Raw genomic sequence first — 19,599 nt, forward strand, 5'->3', positions numbered from 1 at the left:
ACACACACCTACACAGACACAGACGCATGCAGTGACACGCACACACACACCTACACAGACACAGACGCATGCAGTGACACGCACACACACACACCTACACAGACACAGACGCATGCACAGACACACACACATACACAGACACAGACGCATGCAGTGACACGCACACACACACCTACACAGACACAGACGCATGCACAGACACACACACACACACCTACACAGACACAGATGCATGCAGTGACACGCACGCACACACACACCTACACAGACACAGACGCATGCACAGACACACACACAAACAGCACCTTCTTCCACACCACTCACTACCCCCATCCACACACAGCACCTTCTTCCACACCTCCAACTACCCCCACCAACACATTCCTACAACTCGGCTTCATCTTAACTGTCAACACCTCGCCAAAGCAGGAATCTCTATCTGTGGACTTTAATCTGGCCCTGCTCGCCAAACAGCTCGGGCTAGGACCAGAAGAACGATTAGTCTGTCACGTCAGCCCTCCAGTCCTGGAAAATAACTGAGATATAAAGGGAGGGACTGAGATATAGAGGGATAGAGAGGGATAGAGAGGGATAGAGCGATATAGAGGGAGGAACTGAGATATAGAGGGAGGGACTGAGATATAGAGGGAGTGAGATATAGAGGGAGGGACTGAGATATCGAGGGAGGGACTGAGATATAGAGGGAGTGGGAGGAAGGGAGGGAGGGAGAAAGAGAGGGAGGGACTGAGATATAGAGGGAGGGACTGAGATATAGAGGGAGAGGGAGAGAAGAAGGGAGGGAGGGATTGAGATATAGAAGGAGGGGAGGGACTGAGATATAGAGGGAGGGGGATGGAGGAAGAAAGAGAGGGAGGGACTGAGATATAGAGGGAGGGGGACTGAGATATAGAGGGAGGGGAGATATGGAGGAAGGGGAAAGAGAGGGAGGGACTGAGATATAGAGGGGAGGAGGGACTGAGATATAGAGGGAGGGACTGAGATATAGAGGGAGGGGGAGGAAGGGAGGGAGGGACTGAGGTATAGAGGGAGAGGGAGGAAGGGAGGGAGGGACTGAGATATAGAGGGAGGGACTGAGATATAGAGGGTGGGGGAGGAAGGGAGGGAGGGACTGAGATATAGAGGGAGAGGGAGGAAGGGAGGGAGGGACTGACATAGAGGGAGGGACTGATATATAGAGGGAGAGGGAGGAAGGGAGGGAGAGACTGAGATATAGAGGGAGGAGCTGAGATATAGAGGGAGGGGGAGGAAGGGAGGGAGGGACTGAGATATAGAGGGAGGGACTGAGATATAGAGGGAGTGAGATATAGAGGGAGGGACTGAGATATCGAGGGAGGGACTGAGATATAGAGGGAGTGGGAGGAAGGGAGGGAGAAAGAGAGGGAGGGACTGAGATATAGAGGGAGGGACTGAGATATAGAGGGAGAGGGAGGGAATAAGGGAGGGAGGGATTGAGATATAGAGGGAGGGGGAGGGACTGAGATATAGAGGGAGGGAGAGTGATGGAGGAAGAAAGAGAGGGAGGGACTGAGATATAGAGGGAGGGAGTGAGATATAGAGGGAGGGGGAGGAAGGGAGGGAGGGACTGAGGTATAGAGGGAGAGGGAGGAAGGGAGGGAGGGACTGAGATATAGAGGGAGGGACTGAGATATAGAGGGAGGGACTGAGATATAGAGGGTGGGGGAGGAAGGGAGGGAGGGACTGAGATATAGGGGGAGAGGGAGGAAGGGAGGGAGGGACTGACATATAGAGGGAGGGACTGAGATATAGAGGGGGGGGAGGAAGGGAGGGAGGGACTGAGATATAGAGGAAGAGGGAGGAAGGGAGGGACTGAGATATAGAGGGAGGGACTGAGATATAGAGGGAGGGGAGGAATGGAGGGAGGGAGAAAGAGAGGGAGGGACTGAGATATAGAGGGAGGTACTGAGATATCGAGGGAGGGACTGAGATATAGAGGGAGGGGGAGGAAGGGATGGAGGGACTGAGATATAGAGGGAGGGGAGGAAGGGAGGGACTGAGATATAGAGGGAGGGGGAGGAAGGGAGGGAGGGACTGAGATATAGAGGGAGGGGAGGAAGGGAGGGACTGAGATATAGAGGGAGGGGAGGAAGGGAGGGAGGGAGGGACTGAGATATAGAGGGAGGGACTGAGATATAGAGGGTGAGGGAGAAAGGGAGGGAGGGACTGAGATATAGAGGGAGAAGGAGGAAGGGAGGGAGGGACTGGGATATAGAGGGAGAGGGAGGAAGGGAGGGAGGGACTGAGATATAGAGGGAGTGGGAGGAAGGGAGGGAGGGAGGGAGATATAGAGGGAGGGGAGGAAGGGAGGGACTGAGATATAGAGGGAGAGGGAGGAAGGGAGGGAGGGACTGAGATATAGAGGGAGAGGGAGAGGGAGGAAGGGAGGGAGGGAGGGACTGACATATAGAGGGAGAGGGAGGAAGGGAGGGACTGAGATATATAGGGACAGGGAGGAAGGGAGGGTGGGACTGAGATATAGAGGGAGAGGGAGGAAGGGAGGGACTGAGATATAGAGGGAGAGGGAGGAAGGGAGGGACTGAGATATAGAGGGAGAGGGAGGAAGGGAGGGACTGAGATATAGAGGGAGGGACTGAGATATAGAGGGAGGGGAGGAATGGAGGGAGGGAGAAAGAGAGGGAGGGACTGAGATATAGAGGGAGGTACTGAGATATCGAGGGAGGGACTGAGATATAGAGGGAGGGGAGGAAGGGATGGAGGGACTGAGATATAGAGGGAGGGGAGGAAGGGAGGGACTGAGATATAGGGGGAGGGGAGGAAGGGAGGGAGGGACTGAGATATAGAGGGAGGGGGAGGAAGGAGGGACTGAGATATAGAGGGAGGGGAGATAAGGGGAGGGGAGGAAGGGAGGGACTGAGATATAGAGGGAGGGACTGAGATATAGAGGGAGGGACTGAGATATAGAGGAGGGGAGGAATGGAGGATGGAGGGAAATATAGAGGGAGGGACTGAGATATAGAGGGAGGTACTGAGATAGGAGGGAGGGACTGAGATATAGAGGGAGGGGGAGGAAGGGATGGAGGGACTGAGATATAGAGGAGGGACTGAGAGGAAGGGAGGGACTGAGATATAGAGGGAGGGAGGAAGGGGGAGGATATAGAGGGAGGGACTGAGATATAGAGGGAGGGGAGGAAGGAGGGACTGAGATATAGGGGAGGGGAGAATATAGGGGGGAGGGACTGAGATATAGGGGAGGGACTGAGATATAGAGGAGGGGGAGGAAGGGATGGAGGGACTGAGATATAGAGGGAGGGGAAGGAAGGGAGGGACTGAGATATAGAGGAGGGGGAGGAAGGGAGGGAGGGACTGAGATATAGAGGGAGGGGAGGAATGGAGGGAGGGAGAAAGAGAGGAAGGGAGGGACTGAGATATAGAGGGAGAAAGGGAGGGAGGGACTGAGATATAGAGAGAGAATCGGGAGGGACTGAGATATAGAGGGAGGGGAGGGAGGAAGGGATGGAGGGACTGAGATATAGAGGGAGGGGAGGAAGGGAGGGACTGAGATATAGAGGGAGGGGAGGAAGGGAGGGAGGGACTGAGATATAGAGGGAGGGGGAGGGAGGGAGGGACTGAGATATAGAGGGAGGGGAGGAAGGGAGGGAGGGAGGACTGAGATATAGAGGGAGGGACTGAGATATAGAGGGTGAGGGAGAAAGGGAGGGAGGGACTGAGATATAGAGGGAGAAGGAGGAAGGGAGGGAGGGACTGGGATATAGAGGGAGAGGGAGGAAGGAGGGAGGGACTGAGATATAGAGGGAGGGGAGGAAGGGAGGGAGGGAGGAGATATAGAGGGAGGGGAGGAAGGGAGGGACTGAGATATAGAGGGAGGGAGGGAGGAAGGGGAGGGAGGGACTGAGATATAGAGGGAGAGGGAGGGAGGAAGGGAGGGAGGGACTGAGATATAGAGGGAGAGGGAGGAAGAGGAGGGACTGAGATATATAGGGACAGGGAGGAAGGGAGGGAGGGACTGAGACATAGAGGGAGAGGGAGGAAGGGAGGGACTGAGATATAGAGGGAGAGGGAGGAAGGGAGGGACTGAGATATAGAGGGAGGGGAGGAAGGAGGGAGGGACTGAGATATAGAGGGAGGGGAGGAAGGGAGGGACTGAGATATAGAGGGAGAGGGAGGAATGGAGGGAGGAGGGACTGAGATATAGAGGGAGGGAGGAAGGAGGGAGGGACTGAGATATAGAGGAGGGGGAGGAAGGAGGGGGGACTGAGATATAGAGGGAGGGAGGATAGGGGGAGGGACTGAGATATAGAGGGAGAGGGAGAAAGGGATGAGGGACTGAGATATAGAGGGAGAGGGAGGAAGGGAGGGACTGAGATATAGAGGGAGGGGGAAGGAGGGACAGAGATATAGAGGGAGGGACTGAGATATAGAGGGAGGGGAGGAAGGGGGAGGGACTGAGATATAGAGGGAGAGGGGAGGGAGGGAGGGACTGAGATATAGAGGGAGGGGAGGAAGGGAGGGAGGGACTGAGATATAGAGGGAGGGAGAGAAGGGAGGGACTGAGATATAGAGGGAGGGAGGAAGGAGAGGGAGGGACTGAGATATAGAGGGAGAGGGAGGAAGGGAGGGACTGAGATATAGAGGGGGAGGAAGGGAGGAGGGACTGAGATATAGAGGGAGAGGGAAGGGAAGGGAGGGACTGAGAGAGGGAGGGAGGAAGGGAGGGAGGGACTGAGATATAGAGGGAGGGGAGGAAGGGGAGGGACTGAGATATAGAGGGAGAGGGAGGGAGGGGAGGGACTGAGATATAGAGGGAGGGGGAGGAGGGAGGGACTGAGATATAGAGGGAGGGAGGAGGGAGGGAGGGACTGAGATATAGAGGGAGGGGAAGGGAGGGAGGGACTGAGATATAGAGGAGAGGGAGGAAGGGGAGGGACTGAGATAGAATGGAGGGAGAGGGAGAGGGAGGGACTGAGATATAGAGGGAGAGGGAGGAAGGGAGGGAGGGACTGAGACTGATAGAGGGAGGGGAGGAGGGAGGGAGGGACTGAGATATAGGGAGGGAGGAAGGAGGGACTGAGAGAGGGAGAGGGAGGAGGGAGGGACTGAGATATAGGGGAGAGGGAGGGAGGGACTGAGATATAGAGGAGGGGACTGAGATATAGAGGGAGGGAGGGAGGAAGGGAGGGAGAGATATAGAGGGAGGGGGAGGGAGGAAGGAGGGAGGGACTGAGATATAGAGAGGGACAGGGAGGGAGGGAGGAGGGAGGGAGGAGGGACTGAGGGTGGGAGGGAGGAAGGAGATATAGGGAGGAGAGGGAGGGACTGAGATAGGGAGGGAGGGACTGAGATATAGAGGGAGGGGGAGAATATAGGGAGGGGAGGGAGGGAGGGACTGAGATATAGAGGGAGGGACTGAGAGGAAGGAAAGAGGGTAGAGGGAGGGACTGAGATATAGAGGGAGGGGAGGAAGGGAGGGAGGGACTGAGATATAGAGGAGGGGAGGAAGGGAGGGAGGGACTGAGATATAGAGGGAGGGAGGATATAGAGGGAGGGACTGAGATATAGAGGGAGAGGGAGGAAGGGAGGGAGGGACTGAGATATAGAGGGAGAGGGAGGAAGGGAGGGAGGGACTGAGATATAGAGGAGAGGGAGGAAGGGAGGGAGGGACTGAGATATAGAGGGAGGGGAGGAAGGGAGGGAGGGACTGAGACAGAGGGAGAGGGAGGAAGGGAGGGACTGAGATATAGAGGGAGAGGGAGGAAGGGAGGGAGGGACTGAGATATAGAGGGAGAGGGAGGAAGGGGAGATATAGAGGGACAGGGAGGAAGGGAGGGTGGGACTGAGATATAGAGGGAGAGGGAGGAAGGGAGGGAGGGACTGAGATATAGAGGTAGAGGGAGGAAGGGAGGGAGGGACTGAGATATAGAGGGAGAGGGAGGAAGGGAGGGAGGGACAGATATATAGGGAGAGGGAGGAAGGGAGGGAAGGACTGAGATATAGAGGAGAGGGAGGAAGGGAGGGTGGGACTGAGATATAGAGGGAGAGGGAGGAAGGGAGGGAGGGACTGAGATATAGAGGGAGAGGGAGGAAGGGAGGGAGGGACTGATATAGAGGGAGAGGGAGGAAGGGAGGGAGGGACTGAGATATAGAGGGAGAGGGAGGAAGGGAGGGAGGGACTGAGATATAGAGGGAGAGGGAGGAAGGGAGCGAGGGACTGAGATATAGAGGGAGAGGGAGGAAGGGAGGGAAGAGGTTGGAGATATAATGCAGACACCCAGATGACCAGACAAAACCAGAAACCAGAGATAAGGGAGTTGAACTTCCACCCGTCTGACAACGACGACTCAAGTTCAGCCGGGCAAACACACCTGGCAGACGCTATCGCATGCAGACACAGACACACACAGACACACACACACTCACACACACACACACACACGGACACACACGGACACACACGGACACACACACACACACAGACACACACACATACACACTCCCACACAGACACATGCGTAACGTTCTATGGGTGGGGATGATATTCCAAGACAATGAGGTGTCATAGTTTGTATATTAACTGCAAGTGTGTGTGTGTGTGCGTGGGTGGGTGCGTTCGTGTGTATGTGTGTGCATGTGTGATGAACGTTTGCATGTGTGAGTGTCATCCCAAACTAAATACCTTAGGTCTTTAGGTAAACAACCAACAATTCCATAAATGTATGTAATACTATTTATTTTTCATTTTTTCAAGACAAAATGGCTGAGTGTAGAGAATAACGCAGTCAACCGTTGTTGAAAAAAAGAGTGGCATCTCCAAACGAACAAGAACTCAACAGAAGAGAGTAGAATTCCCAGAAACTGAGTGGTGTGGTCAATGACATTTGGTCATTAAAAATACATGTTAAAAACATCAGATATTCAACAAGAGAGAGAAAATGTATTGATTCCTGCGGTGTGTGACTCTGTTTTCAACAAAGTTGTGTATCGTCGTAATAAATAGAGACGTTCACTGTCGGAGGCCAAGTTCAAGTTCAGTTCAGAATAATCAGCGTTGAGAACAGACAGGAAAAAGGCTGAAAACCCTAAACGTACCAATGTAGCATTGTCATGTACACAAAACATGTAGCCTACTTTACTGTACCAGCTCAAGTAGGCTTTTCTTTTCCCACCCCAATCATTTCTGTTTTCATTAGAAATGTTTTGCAAGTGAGATTTACCACTTTAAAAAACCCATGAAGCACCATGTACGGTTTAGCAATGAAAAATAGATTAAAAATAAAACCGCTAAATTGATTTCCAGATTCATGTCCTTTTTAAATCAATTGACTGCATAATGACTGGAATAGTTCTTAATTCATTGATGTGACTGGAATGTGGTCAGGCGGTCGAGAGGAACGGACAGTAGAAAGTTACACTACCGAGAACCCAACAATAGCTTGTGTTACTGCATATAAAATGACAGGAGAGGAAAGAAACAGTTAAAAAACAAAAATAAAAGATATATACAACCCCCTGTGTTGCCATGTTGTGGCACATTCCGACAGTACTGCTTGAGAAAGCCATTACATGGCTCCTCTTATCCATAGAACGCCACAACGTTTCAATTTTCAAAAACATACTTAATTTTTGTTCAAGCGTACAAATTATTCACACTATAATAGTATTATCCTGCCAAATTAAGAAAATATATACGGTGGCAGCTGGTTGGGCATTTTTTCTTCAACTACTTAAAAGAGTACATTGGAACCTTTTAAAGAGAACAAGCGAACAGTTAAAAATACAGGCTTCAACATAAATACTACATGTGCCTACGCTAAGTGAACATTAATTTCAAATACCATTCTAAATACAGGAACAAGTAGACCGCAAATGTGTATTTTAGCATAGGAACATGAGTGTGCATTTTCCTATGTTTTTTTAAAGTTCTCTCTCTATATTCACATATAATCATAAAATCTCTCGCCGATGAGAATGTTGTTTAACCTGAAGACCTGTGTATATAGCAAAAAAGGCAAAAAGATGAGTCATGTTCATTTCATATTCATAATATAGTGATACAATCTTGAGCATAACCATCAAGATTTAACGAGAAACCCAAAAAATATCATCAAAACAAACTTAAATAAAGTCTCCCCTAAAGATATTGAAGTGTTACATTAAAAAACAGAGTATTTATTAATTTTTATAAAAATGTGTATTAGGAAAAAAAATCTTGCCCTTTTTGAGCAGCAAGGTTTCTTTCTTTCTTTCTGAAGCAGGAGGGAGTATGGCGGTTCCTGCATTGATACTGTATTACCCAGAGGCCCCAAAAACTGCTAGGCCCCCTGGGAAACAAAATGGCTGGCGACGGCTTCTCGTTTCACTCTTATCTGCATGAAGCAATGACACCACATCAATCGGTCTGCATTAGAGCAAAGATTTCCCTTGAGTGTCCACCTGTAAACTGGGAAAATTGAACAGTGCACATATTTCATCCTGGGAAAAGTCCCAGTTCTTATTATTTTATACTCAACCGACTGTACCTCCGATTAGAGAGACAGATACAGGATCCAAGGCAGAGTGACAAGTGCTTTACCAACAACATTATGAAAGGGGGGTTGATGTAAGTCTGTAAAATCAAAACAACAGCGGTGAGGTCTAACGTGTCACCTCAAAGAGCACAAACCGATGTGAAAGATTCAAATGATGTAAAAATCGAGCGGGGGATGTGTTTTACTGAATACACTTCTCAAAATTGTTCTTAAATTTAAAAAAAATGAATTTCCAATATCAATTAGTTTAAGAGGCAACATTTCAACTTTTAGGAAATCTGATATAACATGTGGAAAAAAAGAAATAAGAGCTTATTAAAAAGCTTATAATGCATTTAGAAATCTGGTCATTCCTTGCCCCCAACCCCAACCCCCTTTCAAAATCAGCCTGACATGTCAGAACTAAGAAAAACAAGTCTTCAGGTGCCCAGCCGCCACAGCAACACACTGTCATGGCCGACTCACCGAAGATCCCAGCAACAAGGACAACAACATAGTTTTGTGCTACTTACAAAAAACTGTAAAACCTTTCATTTCAAAACAAAACACTCTAACACATTATGAGCTTAAGTTTACAGAATTATAACAACTCATTATTACATTTAGTACCCCTATGTAAGGTACCAAACAAACACAAATAAAACCCTTTATATAAACACCACATAATCCCCAAAATAGCATGTTGCTAATATGCCAGTAAACAGAATGAGCATCTGAAGTATATTATACAATGAGTCAGGCAGATAAAATAATTTACCAGAAATATATATTTTTTGTTTCTACTGGTTCCTTGTGTTTCGCTGGGTCAAGGAGGACGATGTCATATTGTACAGGCGCTTGATGCAAGAACCTGTTTATTTCCCGTGAAACACATGTCCGCTAGCTATCATTTGTAGCTGAATCTCCGAGCTTAGAGCAAAAAGGAGGATTAACTAATGCAGGTAAAATATTCCAAGGCACAATGTTTTTGCTTTTTCAAACGATAACTCTTCATTTCAAATTGACCACCACTATATCTTCGAAAAGAAAATGTTATGTTGCTAAGTGGCTACCGTTTCCTAGGCAAACCCAATTGATATTTTTAACCCAGGAATGGACAGAAAATAATTTTAAAAGACCAGTCAAAATTTGACCCTGCTTTTTGTAGTTCAGGGTTAGACCATTCACACTGCCCACCATGTTTCCAACACCAAACTGTACAAGATATGTAAAACAGTACGTATATGCAGCATGGGGGTTTTCTTCCTCTTATCTTTTTCTTTTTTTAAATCAAAATTACCAACCAACAGCAACACAATTACAACCAACCAACCAATGAAGGACAATTTTTATCTAAGTAGCCAAAACACACTGAGCATGCTGTCCAGATACAAAAGTACAAAACATGTCAATTATTGCACAATAGAAAGGCTCAAAAGTTTATGTGTCCGATGCAATAGTATTGCCCCAAATATGGATCAGCTTTTCCAAAGGTACCGGGTTTTTGACTGGTGTCTAACCCCTGTCAGTCTCCTCAGCTTTTGCCATGATTCAGCGAATCAGGGAGCTGCCCTGCCTCCCCTACTCAGTCTTAATTTCCAGGGTGGTTGGCATGGGATGATCGCTGTGCCACTTCTTCATGTGTTTCTCTAGAGTGCTGTACACACTGAAAGGCATGTGGCAGATTTCACATTTATAAACGTCCTTGCCCATCTGGCCGTGGGTCTTCATGTGGCGAGTGAGCTTGCTGCTCTGGGCGCAGGCATAGCTGCACAGGTCACACTTGTAGGGCCTCTCTCCCGTGTGGCTGCGCCGGTGCACTGTCAGGTTGCTGCAGTTCTTGAAGATCTTGCCGCAGTACTCGCATGTGTCGCTCCGCCGGCTGCCATCCTTGGAGCTGGGGCGCCCGCCGCTCCCTGACAGGTGGGGGGTGCTGGCCCCACTCCCCGTCCCGCTGTGGCCCGAGGCCCCGCAGCCGCCATCCAGCTCCTCGGGGGGCGTGGAGTAGCGCAGGCTGCCGTTCTCGGAGGAGTGCTCGGAGGATGTGGCGAAGGGCGATTGTCTGGTGGAGTACTCACCAAAGCTGAGTAAGGGGTCCTTGAGTTGTCGGGAGGCGGCATAGCCGGCCAGCCACTGGGAGTAGACGTTATCTGTGTTGGGGATGGTGGGCGTGGGAGGATCCAGTTCTTTCTCCACCTTGATACGCTTGGTCATGGTGCTGAGGGACCCGGGGCTCCCTATCAGGAGCTTCCTGGTCAGGGTCTCATTAGAGAGAGGACCCAGGCCATTGGCCGTTGGGGTGGTGCCACAGACCTCGTCGGCCCGGTCCGACTCCAGTGCCAAGTCCTCTTCACAGGCGTCCCGGGGAGTGCTCCGTCTGTGGGGATGGGAGTGGGGGTGGAGGGCCTGGCTGTTCTGGTGGTGCCGGGCCCCTTCCAACAGCAGGCTGAAATGATAATCATTCTTCTCACCTTCCTCAGTCTCCATCTCCTCCTCTGCCTCCTCTCCTTCTTCCTCCTCTTCCTCCTCTTCTTCCTCATCTCCCTCTTCCTCTTCATCTCCCTCCTCCTCCTCTTCTTCTTCTTCCTCCTCCTCACCATTCTCAAGCAGCCCGTTGTTCTCGCTCTTGAACTTTGCCACCACGGACTTGAGGGCGCTGGTAGCGCTGCCCACCAGGGCGCTGGTGCCTGGGTCGGGTGAGCTGGCGGTGGACAGGCCGTCATCCGACTTGGCATTGAGGGAGTTCTTCTGAGAGTGCGTCTTCATGTGGCGCTTCAGCTTGCTGGCCTGGGTGCAGGCGTGGTTGCACAGGTGGCATTTGTAGGGCTTCTCTCCTGTGTGGCTGCGCCGGTGCACGATCAGGTTGCTCTGGAACTTGAAGGTCTTCCCGCAGAACTCGCACGACTTGGCCTTGAGCGGCGTGGTAGGCTGGGCCGGGTTGGGGGTGGAGCGGAAGCCGGACGAGGGCGACTGGGAGGTGGAGAGGGGAGGCGTGGCTGAGAAGGGGGGCTTAGAGCCCGGCTGGAAGGGCTGCAGCAGCCGTTGCATAGGGCTGGGGTTGTTGGGCGACAGGGGTGGGGAGGCCCCCGTGGGGTTACCCGCCAGCTCCCGCAGTCTCCTTGAGAAGTCCATGGCGGGCGGTGGTTCCAGGACCACTGAGTTGAGCCGCATCACCCTGTCGAAGGCGCTCGGGTGATGGGTGGCCAGCGCCAGGTTCTCCGGACTCAGGTGGTGCCGTGGAGGCGGACTAAACAGAGGAGGCGTCCGGGGGTAGCGTCCCTCGTGGGGGACAGAGGCGGCCCCTTCCCGGCCAGACCCGGACCCAGGCAATCTCAGCAGACTGAAGGGGCTCCCATCGGCCAGGTGGACACCGTGGAGGGGGGGATGGGAGGTGCAGTCACCCCCCATCCCGGGCGGGGCGGCTACCCTGGGGGTGAGGGGGCTGCCTGGCTCGCTCTCCAGATAGATGTGGAAGCCGTGGGTGTTCTGGGCGTGCTGGAGCAGGAACCAGGCACTGCTGAACGGATGCTTGCAGGTCGTACACGTGTAACTACTGGGCTCATCCTTGTCTGTGAATAGGAGAGAGAAAGAAGAAGGGTTACTTGACTGAAAGAGAATGAGGACCTCTAGGATTGCTAGACCGTGATACTTCATATTTCAGTTCGACAACAAAGATATCCATTGTCTTTGATAAATAATTCAGCTTCAGTTTTTACCAGCTTAATTAATACACTGAGATTTAAACATGCATTCAATTACACAGCCCATCTAAACAACATCAGCAACGAGATCTCAATCAGTGTATACAATTAACACAGACAAGGAGGTAATTAGGAATATTTTAAACAATAATTGAATTTCAATGGCCCTTGCACGATGACCTGAGATTTGGCTGACAATGCGTTTGTAATCTCGTTAAACACACTCAACCATCCTGCCCTTGCTGATGGAAGGAGGTTTTCACTCACAATCTCACGATACATGACCTCATTCATTCTTTCCTTTACACAGAATAGTCGTCCTGGTCCCTTTGCAGAAAAACAGCCCCAAAGCATGATGTTTCCACCCCCATGCTTCACAGGAGGTATGGTCTTCTTTGGATGCAGCTCAGCATTCTTTGTCCTCCAAACACAACGTGTTGAGTTTTTACCAAAAAGTTATATTTTGGTTTCATCTGACCATATGACATTCTCCCAATCTTCTTCTGGATCATACAAATGCTCTCTAGCAAACTTCAGATGGGCCTGGATATGTACTGGCTCAAGCAGGGGGACACGTCTGGCACTGCATTATTTGGTGGCATAGTGTGTAACTGATGGTAGGCTTTGTTACTTTGGTCCCAGCTCTCTGCAGGTCATTCACTAGGTCCCCCCGTGTGGTTCTGGGATTTTTGCTCACCGTTCTTGTGATCATTTTGACCCCACGGGGTGAGATCTTGCGTGGAGCCCCAGATCGAGGGAGATTATCAGTGGTCTTGTATGTCTTCCATTTCCTAATAATTGCTCCCACAGTTGATTTCTTCAAACCAAGCTGCTTACCTATTGCAGATTCAGACTTCCCAGCCTCGTGCAGGTCTACAATTTTGTTTCTGGTGTCCTTTGACAGCTCTTTGGTTTTGGCCATAGTGGAGTTTGGAGTGTGACTGTTTGAGGTTGTAGACAGGTTCTTTTATACTGATAACAAGTTCAAACAGGTGCCATTAATACAGGTAACGAGTGGAGGACAGATGAGCCTCTTAAAGAAGAAGTTACAGGTATGTGTGAGACAGAAATGTTGATTGTTTGTAGGTGACCAAATACTTATTTTCCACCATAATTTGCAAATAAATTAATTAAAAATCCTACAATGTGATTTTCTGGATTTTTTTTCTCATTTTGTCTGTCATAGTTGAGGTGTACCTATGATGAAAATTACAGGCCTCTCTCATCTTTTTAAGTGGGAGAACTTGCACAATTGGTGGCTGACTAAATACTTTTTTGCCCACTGTGTATATATATATATATATATATATATATATATATATAGCACTGAATACAAAAAAACAAGGTCAGGTGTTAAAAAAAAATATAGTTTCTAAAAGAAAACACAAAAAGGAGAGAGCCAGAGAATGATTTGAGTGTGGTGCTATGAAAATGCATTTCATGTATTATTATTCTATTTGGGATAGTTTCATGGTTTACAGCTTGATTTGAAATCCTCTCAGGTGAATAGAAAAGAAGAATATAGAAAGGAGAAGTGAGATATGCAAAGTAGCACATTCTCTACACCACTCCTCAAATGTGCCTCTTCTCCTTCATCTCTGCTTTCGTTTCTTCTCTCCTTTTGTTTCTTATCCTTTTTTTTGTTTTGTTTGATCTGTCAGGCAGGCAGGCAGGCAGGCAGGCAGGCAGGCAGGCAGGCAGGCAGGCAGGCAGGCAGACACTTAACCAAAACACGAATGTGCTGCCAGCTATAAAGATTAGCCATTGCTAAGATGGTGGACGGAGCAGAAGCCCAGCCTTGCTGTACCCCACTGTGGCTGTCGAGGCTAGGGGTGAGGAGGACACTGTGCAGGCTGGGCTCCCGCTGCTAGAGCAGCCTGAAGGAGGAGAAGAAGAATGCGATGAAAAACAGATTCTCATGTGTCGGCCTCCCTGCCACCCTGGCACTCTCATGACAATCCCACTTAAAGAGTCACTCTTTGATATGTACGGCCCTTGTCAATGATATAGCTATACCCATTGATCCATTCATCCCTCAGCTTTATAGCAAACTGAGTGGGGCTGCCGTTTTGTTGTTTTTCGAATCAAGGGTTGGGCCTTTAAAGGCCAGCAAGCAAAAGGGAAATGTGCATCCAATCAAAGGCAGCTCCACAGAACATTTTTTTTGACTGAAAAGAGATCTGGGGGGCTGGCAAATTATGGATCATTACAATCTGCAAAAATTACAGTTAATTGCTGCCACCTGCAAGGGGCTCTGACCTCCTATGGATTTTTTCCGTCATAAAAAAGGCAATTTGCCCACGTTCTGCCTTTCCACATATACTCACATATAAAAATGCACTGCGTTTTTTTGGGGGTCATTATATTGGCTGAAGTAGTGACGGTACAGCAGCCTCTCCTTCACTGCAGCCGACGTGAGTAAAACATTTAAACATGTTAACCCTCGCAAGGCTGCAGGCCCAGACGGCATCCCCAGCCGCGTCCCCAGAACATGCGCAGACCAGCTGGCTGGTGTGTTTACGGACATATTCAATCAATCCTTATCCCAGTCTGCTGTTCCCACATGCTTCAAGAGGGCCACCATTGTTCCTGTTCCCAAGAAAGCTAAGGTAACTGAGCTAAACGACTACATCGTGAAGTGCTTTGAGAGACTAGTCAAGGACCATATCACCCCCTCCCCTACCTGACACCCTAGACCCACTCCAATTTGCTTACGGACCCAATAGGTCCACAGACGACGCAATCACAACCACACTGCCCTAACCCATCTGGACAAGAGGAATACCTATGTGAGAATGCTGTTCATCGACTACAGCTCAGCATTTAACACCATAGTACCCTCCAAACTCATCATCAAGCTCGAGACCCTGGGTCTCGACCCCGCCCTGGGCAACTGTTTCCTGGACTTCCTGACGGGCCGCCCCCAGGTCGTGAGGGCAGGTTACAACATCTCCACCCCGCTGATCCTCAACACTGGGGCCCCACAAGGGTGTGTTCTGAGCCCTCTCCTGTACTCCCTGTTCAACCACGACTGCGTGGTCATGCATGCCTCCAACACAATCATCAAGTTTGCAGACGACACTACAGTGGTAGGCTTGATTACCAACAACGACGGGACGGCCTACAGGGAGGAGGTGAGGGCCCTTGGAGTGTGGTGTCAGGAAATTAACCTCACACTCAACGTCAACAAAACAAAGGAGATGATCGTGGACTTCAGGAAACAGCAGAGGGAGCAGCCCCCTATCCACATCAACGGACAGTGGAGAGGAGGAGGATCGAGGCACACGCGTGGGGTATACACCTTCTCTTCCTCTGAGGCCTACACCTGTCTATCTGTCGGAGGAGGATTGAGGCACACGCGTGGGGTATACACCTTCTCTTCCTCTGAGGCCTACACCTGTCTATCTGTCGGAGGAGGATCGAGGCACACGCGTGGGGTATACACCTTCTCTTCCTCTGAAGCCTACACCTGTCTATCTGTCGGAGGAGGATCGAGGCACACGCGTGGGGTATACACCTTCTCTTCCTCTGAAGCCTACACCTGTCTATCTGTCGGAGGAGGATCGAGGCACACGCGTGGGGTATACACCTTCTCTTCCTCTGAAGCCTACACCTGTCTATCTGTCGGAGGAGGATCGAGGCACATCCGTGGGGTATACACCTTCTCTTCCTCTGAAGCCTACACCTGTCTATCTGTCGGAGGAGGATCGAGGCACACGCGTGGGGTATACACCTTCTCTTCCTCTGAGGCCTACACCTGTCTATCTGTCGGAGGAGGATCGAGGCACACGCGTGGGGTATACACCTTCTCTTCCTCTGAAGCCTACACCTGTCTATCTGTCGGAGGAGGATCGAGGCACACGCGTGGGGTATACACCTTCTCTTCCTCTGAGGCCTAGCCTGTCAGGAGGAGGATCCACACGCATGTCTATCACCCATGTTCTCTTCCTCTAGAAGCCTACACCTAAAACTATCTGTCGGAGGAGAATCGAGGCACACGCGTGGGGTAGCGTGGCGTGAAGGTGCCAGGCGTGAAGGTGCCAGGCGTGAAGGTGCCAGACGTGAAGGTGCCATTCGTAATGGCTGCCTGAGATGACAGTCGTGAAGGACAGCGGAGCGCCACAACACGGCCGGCCCCTAAATCATTTGCCTAAACATCAAAAACACCCGTTTCTCGCTGTGCAATTATCTGGTCCAGATGACGTTTGAAACCTCCCTGCTCACGAGACGACAACACAGAACATTGTGGATAATTGATGCCCTCGTCATATTGATTGGCACCGAGCCGGACCAATGTGACGTACCCATTCCCACCCGCCTGTCCGGCAGACACTAAACAACAAAAAGAAGATATCTAAATTGGCCTTGACTAGACTATGGGTGCTTCTCAAATGTCACTCTATTCCCTATATAGTATTGACCAGGGCCCATAGGGGGCCATTTGGCACGCAGCCTATCCCTCTCGAATGATCCCGGCTCAAAGGGAAGGACAGCCTGTGAGGAAGCAGAGAAACACGTCCTGACAGGGCATTTGATGGCCTTGAAGATTATAAAAAGTGAAGGAATATTTGAGCTTGGGGGAATTATCTTCTAAAATCGTCTCCAATGGAAAGAACAAGAAGAGAACCCATTCAGCGAGCGGTCTCTAGATTCTAGAAGCTCTAAAGCTAAAACTAAGTCGAGGTCCCTTTGAAATAGGACCAGGAGAGGAGAGACTGGGCTGAAACCAAGGCTGGGGAGAAGGCTTACGGAGATAGGGGGGAGGAGAGGAGAGAGAGAGAGAGAGAGAGAGAGAGAGAGAGAGAGAGAGAGAGATAGAGAGATTAGACCCAACCAAATCATGAGAAAACAAAAAGATAATTACTTGACACATTGGAAAGAATTAACAAAAAAACAGAGCAAACTAGAATGCTATTTGGCCCTACACAGAGAGTACACAGTGGAATAATACCTGACCACTGTGACTGACCCAAAATTAAGGAAAGCTTTGACTATGTACAGACTCAGTGAGCATAGCCTTGCTATTGAGAAAGGCCGCCGTAGGCAGACATGGCTCTCAAGAGAAGACAGGCTATGTGCTCACTGCCCACAAAATGAGGTGGAAACTGAGCTGCACTTCCTAACCTCCTGCCCAATGTATGACCATATTAGAGAGACATATTTCCCTCAGATTACACAGATCCACAAAGAATTCGAAAACAAATCCAATTTTGATAAACTCCCATATCTACTGGGTGAAATTCCACAGTGTGCCATCACAGTGAGAGAGTGAGAGAGAGAGAGAGAGAGAGAGAGAGAGAGAGAGAGAGAGAGAGAGAGAGAGAGAGAGAGAACCATTAGAGAGAGAGAGCAGAGAGAGAGAGAGAGACAGAGAGAGCGAGAGAGAGAGAGTGTTTCTCTGAGAGAGAGAGAGAGAGATGGAGAGATCGAGAGAGAGAGAGAGAGAGATAGAGAGAGAGAGAGAGAGAGAGAGCCAGAGAGAGAGAGAACCATTAGAGACAGATGATGAGAGTGAGAGAGAGAGAGAGAGAGAGAGAGAGAGAGAGAGAGAGAGAGAGAACGAAAAGAGGAATAACAGAAAAAGAGGATAACAAGCCTACCAAGGACATTGCAGCCTGTCGCAACACAAAGCAGAAGAGGTCTATTGCAGCCTCTTTCTCTGTACAATGCACTGCTATCACCAGAGAGAGAACATGATCCGCAGCCATGCAAAGAGCACAAGGACAAATGTTAAACAACAAGATATTGCCCATATGGCCCATTCGGCAGGATCACATGTATTCCAATACTGTCTCAGCCAGTCAGACAGAAGGAGACAAGGCCAGGCTAGACAAAGCAATAGTGATGGGATGATTATAAACAGTCTAGTCTAGGGAGGTGCTGCAGCCTGCAGCCACTTTGTACACACAGATCCAGACCCTCTCATTGTTCCCCTGCTGCAATATGCACCTCCACACCCCCTACTCCCAACCCTCCGCCCCTGTACACTAGTGTCAGTCCCAGACAGACCCCCTCCACCCCAACTGAACCCCTACCACTGAAACACAGCGACAGACAAACAACCGCTGTTGGCTACAATCAACAATGACCTTGAACCCTGAGGTAGAAGTTCACAATGCCACGGTAACAACTAAGTCCCCACGCCAACTTTCTACTGTTCCTGCAACTACTTGACTTTTCCACCATTTTGTTTTGTTCTTGACCAACCCCTGCTAAGTCTCTCCCTCCTCCTCCTGACCGTCCCAACTGGCTCTCGCAGATATCGGTCATTGAGGTAATGGAGGAATGTTGTTATAGGATTAGCAAGGCATCAGAGGAGGAGAGAGAGAGCCAGGAGAACACTGTATGTCAGCTCAGCCATTTTGGACTTCCACCTGAAGAGTGATTATACTAATAACGGTCCCTGCCAGTATTCCTAAGTGTTTCTGGGTGTTGGTAGGAGTGATCGGGGAGGATATGGAGACCTCTTCAGAGTGCTGTGATAGAAAGTGTTAATGTGACTACGAGTCTGTTCATGTCATTCGTGGATTCATGGACAGAGACTGGTGATGGAGGAGGATGGGGGGTCCAGTCTGCCATTAGCCATCCCATGTGTGTGTGTGTGTGTGTGTGTGTGTGTGTGTGTGTGTGTGTGTGTGTGTGTGTGTGTGTGTGTGTGTGTGTGTGTGTGTGTGTGTGTGTGTGTGTGTGTGTGTGTGTGTGTGTCTCTCTCCATCAGTATTCACCCCAACGCCATTAGGCGTGTCCCAAGTGGTCGCAGCCCTGCTCGCTCTCTCTCTCTCACACGCACACGCACACGCACACGCACACACACACACACACACACACACACACACACACACACACACACACACACACACACACACACACACACACACACACACACACACACACACACACTCACACACTGTTGCCTTTGTCCCAGGCCAGACTACTTTGTGGTGCACTGAGCCACTGGCCACCAACAAAGAGCCTGTCTGACCAACACTTGCTCTGAAACAAGGCCTGATGCAGGAAATGCGGCTTACCAACGAGAAAACACAGTGAGGGAGAAGAGAGAAGGGGAGAGCTAACCGTGTTCTAAGAAACAGTCCGTCCGGGGATTCCAGGTTTGAAAAACAGACATTAGTGTGGCAACAGCAAGGTTCAGTCAGACTGCTAACCCACTGACCACACACATCAAACGGAAAGGAAAGAAGAGAGTCTGAGAGAAAGAAAAAGAAAAAGAAAGAGATCGAGCGAGCGAGGGTGCAGAAAAAGACAGACTAGACACATCACAAGGAAAGAAAAGAGTCAGAGAGAGAGAGAGATCGAGACAGAAAGAAAGAACTTGGCTGGCATGAAGGGAGATTTACTGTGAGATAACTGACTACGTG

The 19,599-nt window shown here is 50.0% G+C and overlaps 1 protein-coding gene across 1 annotated transcript in view; it reads right to left on the minus strand.

Moving 5' to 3' along the window:
- Window positions 1-6,728: 6,728 nt before the first annotated feature.
- Window positions 6,729-19,599, minus strand: part of LOC118379918 (B-cell lymphoma/leukemia 11A-like) — a 51,909-nt gene continuing 39,038 nt past the window's right edge. Inside the window, exon 3 of the mRNA XM_052527825.1 lies at window positions 6,729-12,091. Within this exon, the coding sequence (XP_052383785.1) occupies window positions 10,104-12,091 (1,988 nt within the window). The 3' untranslated portion in view covers window positions 6,729-10,103. The remainder of the gene's footprint in view (window positions 12,092-19,599) is intronic.

Source organism: Oncorhynchus keta, chromosome 10 (genome assembly GCF_023373465.1).
Source record: "Oncorhynchus keta strain PuntledgeMale-10-30-2019 chromosome 10, Oket_V2, whole genome shotgun sequence".
In the NCBI taxonomy this organism is placed as follows: Eukaryota; Metazoa; Chordata; class Actinopteri; order Salmoniformes; family Salmonidae; genus Oncorhynchus; species Oncorhynchus keta.